Here is an 11602-nt window from a genome sequence, read left to right on the forward strand (position 1 = left end):
GACTTTTTCACTGCAGAAAGCAATATTATGGATAGAGGACTCGTATTTTAGCTGGAAGCAACAGTTTAACGCTAAAATATCTTATTGGTGTAATTTGTTTTTTACAAACACTCAGCTTTTCACTTCACCACATGTTAACTGATGGACTGTAGTCATATGGATTACTTGTGGATTATTGTGATGTTTTTATCAGCTGTTTGGACGCTCATTCTGACGGCACCCATTCACTGCAGAGGATCCATTAGTGAGCAAGTGATGTAATGCTAATTTCTCCAAATCTGTTCTGATGAAGAAACAAACTCATCTACATCCCATATGGCCTGAAGTTTTTTTAGCAGAGTAAAAAAGTTTTACGTGTTGAAAAGTAGGCATAAGAAGACAAAGAAACACTTATCTCTGTTATCGGACATAATGTAATGGTGCACTTGTTCATTACATTCAATGACGTAACATATCGTCACACTTCCCATTATACAACATTACAAACAGGATCATTTTATGCATGTTTTATCTGATTCTAGTGGACCTGAAAACCTTCATCAATCAGCTGGGTCTCCATTCAGTAGATCTGAAAGTGTGCTGACGTTGTGCCGTCCTTCCAGTTGCGCGGAGTTTCGACCACCGCTGACCGACACAACGGACACGTTCTCTCACGGTCAAACCACAGGCATAAACACTCCTCACAGAACACATGCTGCAGAAAGACAACATATTTAAGACACATTTACGCACAGGAACTCCTTCAATACTAGTTAAACAGCATCCCAGGATGCTACTCATGTGCAGGTGCTTCAGATCATTTGTGCTGTTTAATAGTTTTGAATGGCCTTGTACTGTTAGTGGAATCAAATAAAAGTGTCAGCTAAATAATTACTGTCATCATAAAATCTGGGTCATTGTGGTCTGAGGCTGCTGTCCTGAATCACATCCTGGTTTATTTTAAAGTTTAAAGGTCTCTTACCTGACAGAGCAGTGCGATTGGCTCTCTAAACTCAGCCTGGCAGATCGCACACACATCCCCAGCCTCACTGCACTGCTGAGCACTGGCTCTCGTACCGTAACTCTGTGAAACACATGCACGTATCATAAAGGATGCATTTAAATGATCAAAAATACAGTAAAAACAGTAATATTGTGAAATATTATTACCATTTAAAAGAACTGTTTTCTATTTGAATATATTTTAAAATGTTATTTATTCCTGTGATGCAAAGCTGAATTTCCAGCATCATTACTCCAGTCTTCAGTGTCACATGATCCTTCAGAAATCATGAAAATATGCTGATGCCTAGGAGAATACAGCACTCACCTGTGAGCTACAGAGAATGACGAATGCTTTCCGAATACCAGATATTCTTCCACACAAATCAAATGACTGGAACAGAAGAATACAGCAAATGTAACTCCACACACACATGCACACACACACACAGAAAAGATTACCTGAATAATGAGCTCTGAAAAAGACATTTTGAAAGGCTCAGAAGTGCAACGCCACATGAAATTGATCTCATGCTCATAAAGGCCCTTTTTTAAAAGGTATGAAAAAAAAAACACTCTAAAAAAAAAAAGAATACATTTTTTGGAAGAGGTAAAATCAGACAGACTACCTTACAAAGACTGTAGATGATAATCAGCGTTGCCCCGAGGAAGTAGCTGCTGGATGGATCTTCACCCATGATATACTTGTACCACAGCTGGATGGGAACCAAAGCTCTGAAGAGTTGACTCAGCTCCTCTATGAGCAGATAAAATTTCCCCTGCAAAGTCACACACATACAGATCTACATCCAAACCTCTCAACTTAACCGTTGGTCAAGGCTCCAGCCTGATATGAAAGAATTCTTCTGCAGTGATCCAAAAAAGATCCAAATCAAACAAAAGAGCCATTATAAAGATTAGTGTTTCTATATTTCCCATCTCTAACCATTGTGTCGTAGAATGCTATACTGTGTATTTTAGCAAATCGGAAACATTGTTTTGAACAATCAGCATCCTGACCTGGACCAGAACTATCTGTTCAATAGTAATAATAATAATAATAATAATAATCATCATCATCATCATTTATATAATAATAATAATTATTATTATTTTCCCCCAAAAAAGTTTATTAATTCATACAGGCAGCTCACCATAATTAAAAATCAGTAATCTGAAACAACATACTTATTATAAAAACCCATCATTCATGAAACTTGTGGTCTAAATATATGTTTTAATAATTCAAATATTTAATGTTATCATTATTATTATCCACTAAATCTTTATCAGATAAAACAGCTACCATAACAATAATCATTTAAATGTATTATTCTTATAATATCTAATGAATGTTTATCAGATAAAACAGCTAGCATGATAATAATGTTAAATTATTAATATTAGTAGTAGTATTTTCTAGAAAATGTTTATTAAATCATACACGCTCATCATAAAAATGAATCAATATGCTTGTTATATAATCTATCATATTCATGAAGCTTGTGGGATAAATGTGTGGTTTGCCCACTGGATAAAACAGCTAGCATAATAATATAATAATAAAAATAATAGTAATTCTAATTCTAATATTTGTTGTTGTTATTATTAACAACTACATCTTTATAAAATCAAATCGGCTAATTTCACTATGATGCTTGTAAGACTTCCAGTAATGGCGGCCAACTGTTTAACAATATCTTTACAAACTGATCGATACGCAAGCTCTGGCGTGAGATGACAGCACTGAAACCATCCACACATTCTTCCTGTAGCTGAATTTGAACAAGTTCCCAGTCTCATCTCATCTGTTCGTTCATTAACTGTGAACATCTTACCCTCAAGCTTTAAAGATGCTGTGACATGGAGGGGGGTGTTCTTCTATCGAAATATGGCCACAGTCCAGCGCTCTGCGCTCTCCTGGCAATTTCACCGCATGGCAAACAAAACTGGCAGAAAAGCAGTACACCTGCTACCCACATAAAATATAACAAGCCCACCCTTCCCAAACCCTAATCAGAACATTATAAAAGTAGCGGGATAACTGTAAAACTCATCTAATTTCAGGGTCAAAGGGCAAAAAAAAAAAAAAAGGGCGAAACAAAAAATATCAAGACAAAAACAATGCACCTGATGTTTAAAATACATTGCAAAGCATGCTCTCATCGTGAATTCTCTTCTTTAACAGTTATCTAAAATTACATTTCATAATACTCTATTCTAGGCTTTTTTTTAGTTGGGTTTAGCTCCTCTGCAAAAGGGCAAAACTCAACGCTTTCACGCTGAGCGACGAACATGACAAAACTAGAAGTCTTCAAATATAACCAACAAAGCTTCTTGCTTGAAGCACAGACAAAATATCAAGACAAAAACAATGCACCTGATGTTTAAAATACATTGCAAAGCATGCTCCCATCGTGAATTCTCTTCTTTAACAGTTATCTAAAATTACATTTCATAATACTCTATTCTAGGCTTTTTTTTAGTTGGGTTTAGCTCCTCTGCAAACGCCAAAGTGACCTGTAACTGTCAGTTTATGCTTTCGCTGTCTCATTATGAATGTGGATGAACGTGTGGCTCATATGAAGTGGGTTTTGATCAAACTGCCTAAAATCAGCTCTGAAAACACTGAATATGAAAGAACCAACAACTTCAAAATTTGAAATAGTGATTACACCAAAATCTACTGTGATGATAGACAGTAACAGGGAGAAGACAATTATTTAAAATATATATATATATTCAGGCAGAGTATTTATTGTGTTATGATATTTATAGCTATTTTTGTAATAGGTTGGAAATATAAACAATAATGGATGTTAATTATAAAATTACATTAAAATCTATAATTGTTTACATTTCTAACTTATTTTGATTTTAAAAAATTGATAAAAAAAAAACTTTCACTTTGTAAAGATGAAATAAGTGAAAAAAATCCCCTAAACTGTTGCAAGGATAAGAGTCATCTACATCTCACATTAACTGCCTAGTAACCACTCACAAATCTATAATTGTTTACATTTCTAACTTATTTTGATAAAAATCTTTCACTTTGTAAAGATGAAATAAGAGGAAAAAATCCCCTAAACTGTTGCAAGGATAAGAGTCATCTACATCTCACATTAACTGCCTAGTAACCACTCAGAACACCCTAGCAACCTCAGCGACCAATTAAAAAAACAGGTAAGCACCAATCATATTTTCATTAGAAAAATTCAAAACAATGCACTGTATAGATTTTATATAAGAAATTGTTTAAAAATTTTTTTACTAATTATTTCTATTTCAAATAAATGCTGTTCTTTTAACTTTCTATTCATCAAAGAAAAAAAATCACTTTCCACAAAAATATTAAGCAGCACAACTGTTCTCAACACTAATAACAATAATAACAAATCAGCATATAAGAACAATTTCTGAAGGATCATGTGAAACTGAAAATTCAGCTTTGCATCACAGGAATAAATAACATATTAAAATATAAAATATAAAACCGTTATTTTAAATTGTAAAAACATTTAACAATATTTCTGTTTTTAATGTATTTTTTATTAAATCATTCCAGCCTCGGTGATCATAAGAGGTTTATTTCAAAAACACTGAACAAAATTCCCAACTCCAAACTTTTGAACAATAGTGTATGAATAACAAATAAAATGTATGATTATTATTATTATTCACAAAGGTCTGTGTATCTCAGTTTGGTCAATTCTGGTTAATAACTAATCCTGGTTCCACAATTATCTTGTGAATCTCCAGATGAACATCAAGTCGTGATCACCCACATCAAGTGCTGACGGCCTGACACTAGTCACAGCACAGGATGCATAATGACTTGTTGGACTCCACCTGACAGCGATTAATCACCCTGTTGGGGAGCTTGCTAGCTGACTGACGGAGATCTGTAACCTCCGAACGCAAGCAATTCATCTTAGCCAGAGTCCCTGCAGCCCTGTACTCGCTCACACTTAGCGATTAGACAAACTGGAGCTGGAATCCATCCAACTACTGAAACGTTGGGCCAACTGCATCATGGGGGAGCAGCAGATTTCCTCTTAGTCTTAACAGCCGTGTCCGTGATTTCAAAACAACAATGAAGAAAACAATTATCGAACACGCGAGGAGGTCCTCAGGGTGGGAAACGGTTTCAGTTATCAAAGGGCAACATGAGATTTTTTATTAACTTTTTTTTTTGCATCTGTTTCTCATATTGGAGGCTTGGGTTTGAATCTGATGCTCATTCCCCAGCTCTACTCTCCATCAGTTTCAATTCACAAAATGCTGCATTCAAGTCTTACCACAAGTGGTACAAGTGATAGTATTTATACTTTTCTTCAGTTCAGAATTTAGAGCATGTCAATTAAAGAATAATGGCAGAAGCAAATTGATATTGTTCATAATCAAGTCTTATGAAGAAACAATATTAAGCTTTGCAGAAAATAATACTCAATTAGCCAGTTAATGAAGCAACAAGCTCGTGCAAAAAAAAAAAATTATAAATTAATATATATGTATGTTTATATATATATTAGGGCTGTCAGTCGATTAAAATGTTTAATCTAATTAATCACAGCGAGAATCAAACTAACAGGGTGATGCGATTAATTAATCTAATTAATCGCAAACTAAACTTGGCTGTGAAAATACCCCCAAAAGATCATTTAAAGTTATTATTGTGTTAAATGTTTTTTATTCATGCAATGAAAGTCACTGGTGACCAAAACAGATGACACAATTATTTAATTTATTTATTTTTGGTGAACTATCCCTTCAATGTTTTTTATTTATTTTTTAATAAATGAAATGATACTCTAAAGAAACTAAAACTACCAGCAGGTGGCGGTAAATTCGTTCAAATGGCTGATTCATTCAGGAATGAAGTAAAGGGCTTTCTCTATGGGTGCTTCTAAAACAGAAGGCTGCATCCTACCGAGGCTGCGTCCTTCCTAGTTCAGTCCTTCAGAGTCTTGTAGGCTAGAGTCTTCCTCGGCATTAAAGGGGTCATATGACGTTGCTAAAAAAGAACATTATTTTGTGTATTTGGTGTAATGAGTTTCTGCAGTTTAAGGTTAAAAAACACATTATTTTCCACATACTGTACATGATTGTTTCTCCTCTACGTCGATTTTTACAAAGCTCATCGTTCTGAAAAGCGAGGTGTGCTGTGATTGACCAGCGATCTAGTGCGTTGTGATTGGCCGAATACCTCAAGCGTGTGACGGAAATGTTACGCCCCTCACCATACTGTGATGCCATGTCCCGGCGCGACAAGACAAAACCAATAAAAACCCATTATAAACGAGGCATTTGTTGCATCCAGTGGGGACATAATTACTGATTATTTAACCACTGATTTCTAGTTGTGTCCTCTTTTTGGAAGGCCAAACAACGTAGTTTCGCTTTCACAACAAAACACACAGTGTCTCCACGATATGGCGGCGGCGGCAACAATACTACAGCGAGAATCAAAGTTTGGGCGGCGTTATGCAAATCTTCCCACACAGTGATGTAGACTTGTGGGGGCGTGTTTAAACGAGGCGTTTTAGGAGGGATTGGACGAGTCTTAACTTTTATAAAGAATATCTCTTTGGGTTTGAGACTTTAGTCTTTGCAACTTTAGGGATCTTATCTATTCACGAACAGCTTGTAACACTCCAAAGAGAAAGGAAAACTTGAAATTGCATCATATGACACCTTTAAATGCTAGAATGAAGGCTGATTTATACTCGAAGCGTCCGCAAGTTCGCTTGGGTGCGTGCGGCAAATATGACGTCATCGCGGTGTTGGCAGAAGTTCGCTTTGAGGTGCACGCAAACTCATTTCGCGTGGCGGTGTGCACGCCATTTTTTGTAACTTTCCGCGCAGCTCCACATCCAAAGATGCATGAGTTCAGGGCGATTCTAGCCAAACATACACGTCTGTTCCGGCATTTGTGTGAAACAGAAGCAGTTTGATGTGAAGTTCAAACTCCATCAGGTGCTTTTTGACGCTTTGACGGAAAACAATGCATAGTTTTTTTGTATAGTTGTCCAAGGCTTTTTATTTGAAGTACGTTTTATTTTTATTGTATAAAAATAGAATTAAGAATTAATTTCGATACTATTTATACACTATTTGCTTAAAGTTGTCTTGTGTTTTGTATGCGAAATAAAGCCAAAAGTTTAAGATTGTTTTAATCAGTTTGTACATAAAGAAATTATTAATTCATTAACTCATTCATCACGCTAGAAGTCTTGTACCGGCAAATGACTTCTCACCGGTGATTCCCGATGGTTTTAGAGGACAATTACTCCTCATCGCCCCCTGTCATTTCAAAGAATAGTACAACGGCAAATGCGACAAGTATAAAAGCCTCATCCGTTTGGAAAGGTGCGCGCGCAGTCAGCGGAGGCTCGTGGAGCGGAGCCAGGCGAAAGTATAAATACCGCTTGAGACAGTCTAGTAAGTGCGCGTGGCTACGTCACATATGTTCCCACCCTCACCGTCACGGAACAAAAACATTAATAAATCTTAAGTTTTGGAAAAATACTCTGTATTACAAATCTTTATATTATTTTGGTTCTATTAATGCAATACAATGAATCACAGTCGTCTAGTCTCCCCGTGGCTTATATTATTGGCAGTTTAGCATTTAGTAAGTAATTTACACCAAAACAAATGATTACATCTATCCTTTCATGTCCAAAAACATAATTTTTTTTGTCTTACATTGCATAATAAATTCAGACAAGCTCAGTACCGACTCGTTTTTTGTCAGTTTATTTTCATGAAATAGAATGGGTACAAAGGATTGTGGGTGATTGAAGGTCGCGGAGGATACATCCCATCCTTCAAATTCAGCTGAATGAAGGACGCGAAATGAAGGCTGCCTTCCAAGGATCCTTCCGATTGAGATGGCCTTCAGCGACATTTGATGACGTGGCAGCTGAGATATGTAGGAGATATGTAGGATGCAGTCTTCCGTTTGAGAAGCACCCTCTGAATGGCCTTTGAATCATTTGGTTTACACGATTCGTTCAAAACACGGATTCATTCAGAAACTAATCACCGCTGTGTTGCTCAGACACACAACAGTTCTGCTGTGGCTTTATATAGATAATATCTTTGTTGGCAAAATTGAACACACAATATTGTATTTAAACTTCTTATTTACTGAACTGTTGTATAAAATCACATTTAATCTCGTGATATTCGGGACAAAATCAGCACTCGTGTGATATTACTCTAGCTCAGGGTTCTTCAAATCTTGCCCTGGAGGGCCAATGCGCTGCAGAGTTTAGGTAAAATCACATTTGCACTCGTGGTATTCGGACATAAACAGCACTCGTGTAATATTGCTCTTGCTGCTTGTGTGATATCGCTTATCATGATATAAATATGAGACAAAAACTCTTACAGGAGCATTTTGCCCCAATATCTTAAATTTTAGGGCATAACTTCGTTTATGGAGTTGTTGCCCTGCATCATATTTGTGAACAGTCAGCTGTTTGAACTGTAAGATGACGTACAGGTCTGGGGGCGGGGCCAGTGCATTAACTGCATTAAAATATTTTAATCCCGGTTTTTTTTTTTATAACTAAGTAATTAAGTTAACGCGTTAAACTGACAGCCCTAATATATATATATATATTCTGAAATTGTGTTTTATTGCAATATAAATGTATGTAGTTGTATCAAAAACTAATTCTTAAAGTTTTTTTTACCTGTCTCTTGGAGGTCCAGGTATATGATCATATTTCTGATGAACATGATGAACATACAGACAGTATGCAAGAAATGCAGAGAAAACCGCAGCAAGCAGGTAAAACACAATATATGAGACCCATTCTAAGATCATGATGGAGCTGTAGAGTAACTAAGTGTAGAATGTACGTCTGTCTGCTATCAAACATCTATCGATGTATTTCCGGGTGTCTGGACATTGTTTTTGGACGATAGAGGGCAGTCTTCTTCCATTCCTACATTCTATAATGTAGGAATGGAATGAGGAATGGAATGAGATAATGAGCTTTTATAAAGGTATCGACTTTGGTTTTGGTGGTTACATCTCTTCCATCTTTATTTGACCCTCTAACTCTAGCACTCTCTATTCTAATTATATTCTTTATAAAAAAAACTACTTGCTTCTCCAATCTTTTTGCATTCTATCTATTTGTTTTCTTTTTATTTATTATACAATTATAATAAAAGACTTACTGACTTCTGACTTCTTCTGATTAACAAAAGCAAAAACGGCCTCTAACACTAGCTTGCTCTATTCTTTTTCTATTTTATCTGTTTTCTTTTTTTTTTTTATGAAACCTTGCTACGTGTACTGCATTAAGCTAACTGAGACTTGTTATAGCACTTGCATATCATTGCTCTTTTGTTGATTTTGATTGCTTCCATTGTCCTCATTTGTAAGTCGCTTTGGATAAAAGCGTCTGCTAAATGTCTACATTTAAATGTAAATATATACACACACATTTCCCATTATTCTCTGAATAAACTACAGAAGGCACCACTTGTTGTTCATTAAACAAAATAAAAATGAATAAATACTAAATTAAACTAAATAAGTGAAAAAGAGCGAAAGAAATATGAATTTGTAATGTTCAGTCGTCAGTGTCACATGATCCTTCAGAAATCATTCTAATATACTGATTTGTTGCTCAAGAAACATTTCTTATTATCTTTATTATTCTTATTATTAGTGGTATTCTTATTATTACTACTGTTGAAAACAAACAAACAAAAACAAAATTTTGGTGGAAACCATATAATACTTTTTTTTTTTTTTTAAATAATATTTATTTATTTATTTGTATTTATTTGTTGTTGTTTTTTTTGTAAAAATGATAAATGTCTTTACTTTGATCAATTTAACACATTCTTACTAAATAAAAGCATTAATTTATTTCAAATACAAATTCTTTCTTACTAAGCCCAGCATCTGAATGGTAGTATATCAACAAATATTCTTGCATATCAGATATAAGTATATCAGTAAACAGTGGACTATTCTGCCAACGGTAAGTTAAAGGGGTCATATGATGCTTTTTTAAAGATCATTATTTTGTGTATTTGGTGTAACAGAATATGTTGACAAGCTTTAATGTTCAAAAAACACATTCTTTTTCAAATACTGTACATTATTGTAGGTCCTCTATGCCCCGCCTTTCTGAAACGCTTCGTTTTCTACAAAGTCCCGCCTTCCGACAAGCACAGTCTGCTCTGATTGGCCAGCTAACCCAGTGCATTGTGATTGGCCTCTTAACTTTGATAAAGAATATCTCTTTGGTTTTGAGACTTTAGTCTTTGCAACTTCAGGGATCTTATCTATGCACAATCAGCTTGTAACACTCCAAAGAGAAAGGAAAACTTGAAATCGCATCATATGACCCCTTTAAAATAAAATAAAAGATCATTTTCTATGTGCCTATATTGGTAGGCAACAAGGCAGGTCTCTAGGTTTCTCAGTCCTCATATCCGTGTGCACTGAAGTGTTATGGACAGTGTGAGTTCATACTGACATGCACAGGCTTGCTGCTGCGATTATGTAAGAGGTTATACCGACATGTATGGATACACGTGTATGTGTTGTGTCTTTGTAGCTGTGGAGATGCTGGGGATGGAAAGTCAGCGGAAAGCCTGACACATTGACCATGACATCATTGCCTGAAAGTGTGCCACCTGGGCATGATACAAGAGGTGGAAAGTGTGTGTTTGGTTTCAGGGAATGGGTATTGAGATGACTGGGGGTAAGTTCCTGGAACAGAGTTTCAGAGGAACTGAAACCATGCGCAAGTCAGATTATCCTGGCAGCTGCGGATGCAAAGTGTGTGTTTGAGTCAAACAAATGGTTTGGAGTGGGTTGCATATGTTTGATTCTTCAATATTAGAGAGCGCGATGTGTTTACAGACCGGCTCCTGCTGTAATAGACTCATACTGTCACTCCAATGAATGTGTGATTGTGTAAGAGCGTGTGTGTGTGTGCGTGTTCCACAGAGAGGTGACCTCATCCTAGCCCCAGTGGGCCAATGAGCTCACATACTGCCTTCCAAGCAGCCAACCACGCAAGGCATGGTGACACGGCACACTATTTTGTTTTTTTTCCCATTGCCAGTTGAACCCAGTTTGAACTGGTGCCTTTAAACTGACTGAAGCTACCTGGGATTTCCACCCTGATCACAATCTCTCATCACAGTAAAACTTTAAAACATGGAAACTGCAGGGATCCAATACAGTTAGATTGAACCTGCATGTTTGAACCAAGCAGTTTTATTCAGGGTTTCTGCAGGATTTTTAAGCTCAAATGTAAGACTTTTTAAGACCTTTTTTAAGACCTACACAAATAAAATTAATACCATATGAGCGGGGTAGGGCAACGTAGTACCATATTAAACTGTAAAATTACTGTAAAAAGCATAATTTACAGTTCAGATACAAGTTTTCACAAAAACAAGGTTTTATAAAATGATAAACTTTACATTCCAGCCTTTAAACCATTGTTAAGAAAATGGATGAGTCAAAAGTATGAATTATTATATTAATTTAAACAATTATTATCAATAAATTATTATATAAATTAAATAACATAAATTAGGGGTGTGCGATTTTGACAAAAAATGATATCTCTAT

General features: G+C 35.8%; 1 protein-coding gene across 3 annotated transcripts in view; it reads right to left on the reverse strand.

Moving 5' to 3' along the window:
- Positions 1 to 395: 395 nt before the first annotated feature.
- rnft2 (ring finger protein, transmembrane 2) overlaps positions 396 to 11602 on the reverse strand; it is a 20410-nt gene continuing 9203 nt past the window's right edge. For all 3 annotated transcript variants that reach the window (XM_016572748.1, XM_016572749.1, XM_016572750.1), the window contains exons 8-11: positions 1611 to 1760; positions 1310 to 1375; positions 962 to 1063; positions 396 to 694 (exon numbers count right to left, since the gene is read on the reverse strand). In XM_016572748.1, coding sequence (XP_016428234.1) covers positions 560 to 694; positions 962 to 1063; positions 1310 to 1375; positions 1611 to 1760 — 453 coding nt within the window. In that variant the 3' untranslated portion in view covers positions 396 to 559. The remainder of the gene's footprint in view (positions 695 to 961; positions 1064 to 1309; positions 1376 to 1610; positions 1761 to 11602) is intronic.

This window comes from Sinocyclocheilus rhinocerous, unplaced genomic scaffold (assembly GCF_001515625.1).
Source record: "Sinocyclocheilus rhinocerous isolate Xijiao unplaced genomic scaffold, SAMN03320098_v1.1 scaffold352, whole genome shotgun sequence".
NCBI lineage: Eukaryota > Metazoa > Chordata > Actinopteri > Cypriniformes > Cyprinidae > Sinocyclocheilus > Sinocyclocheilus rhinocerous.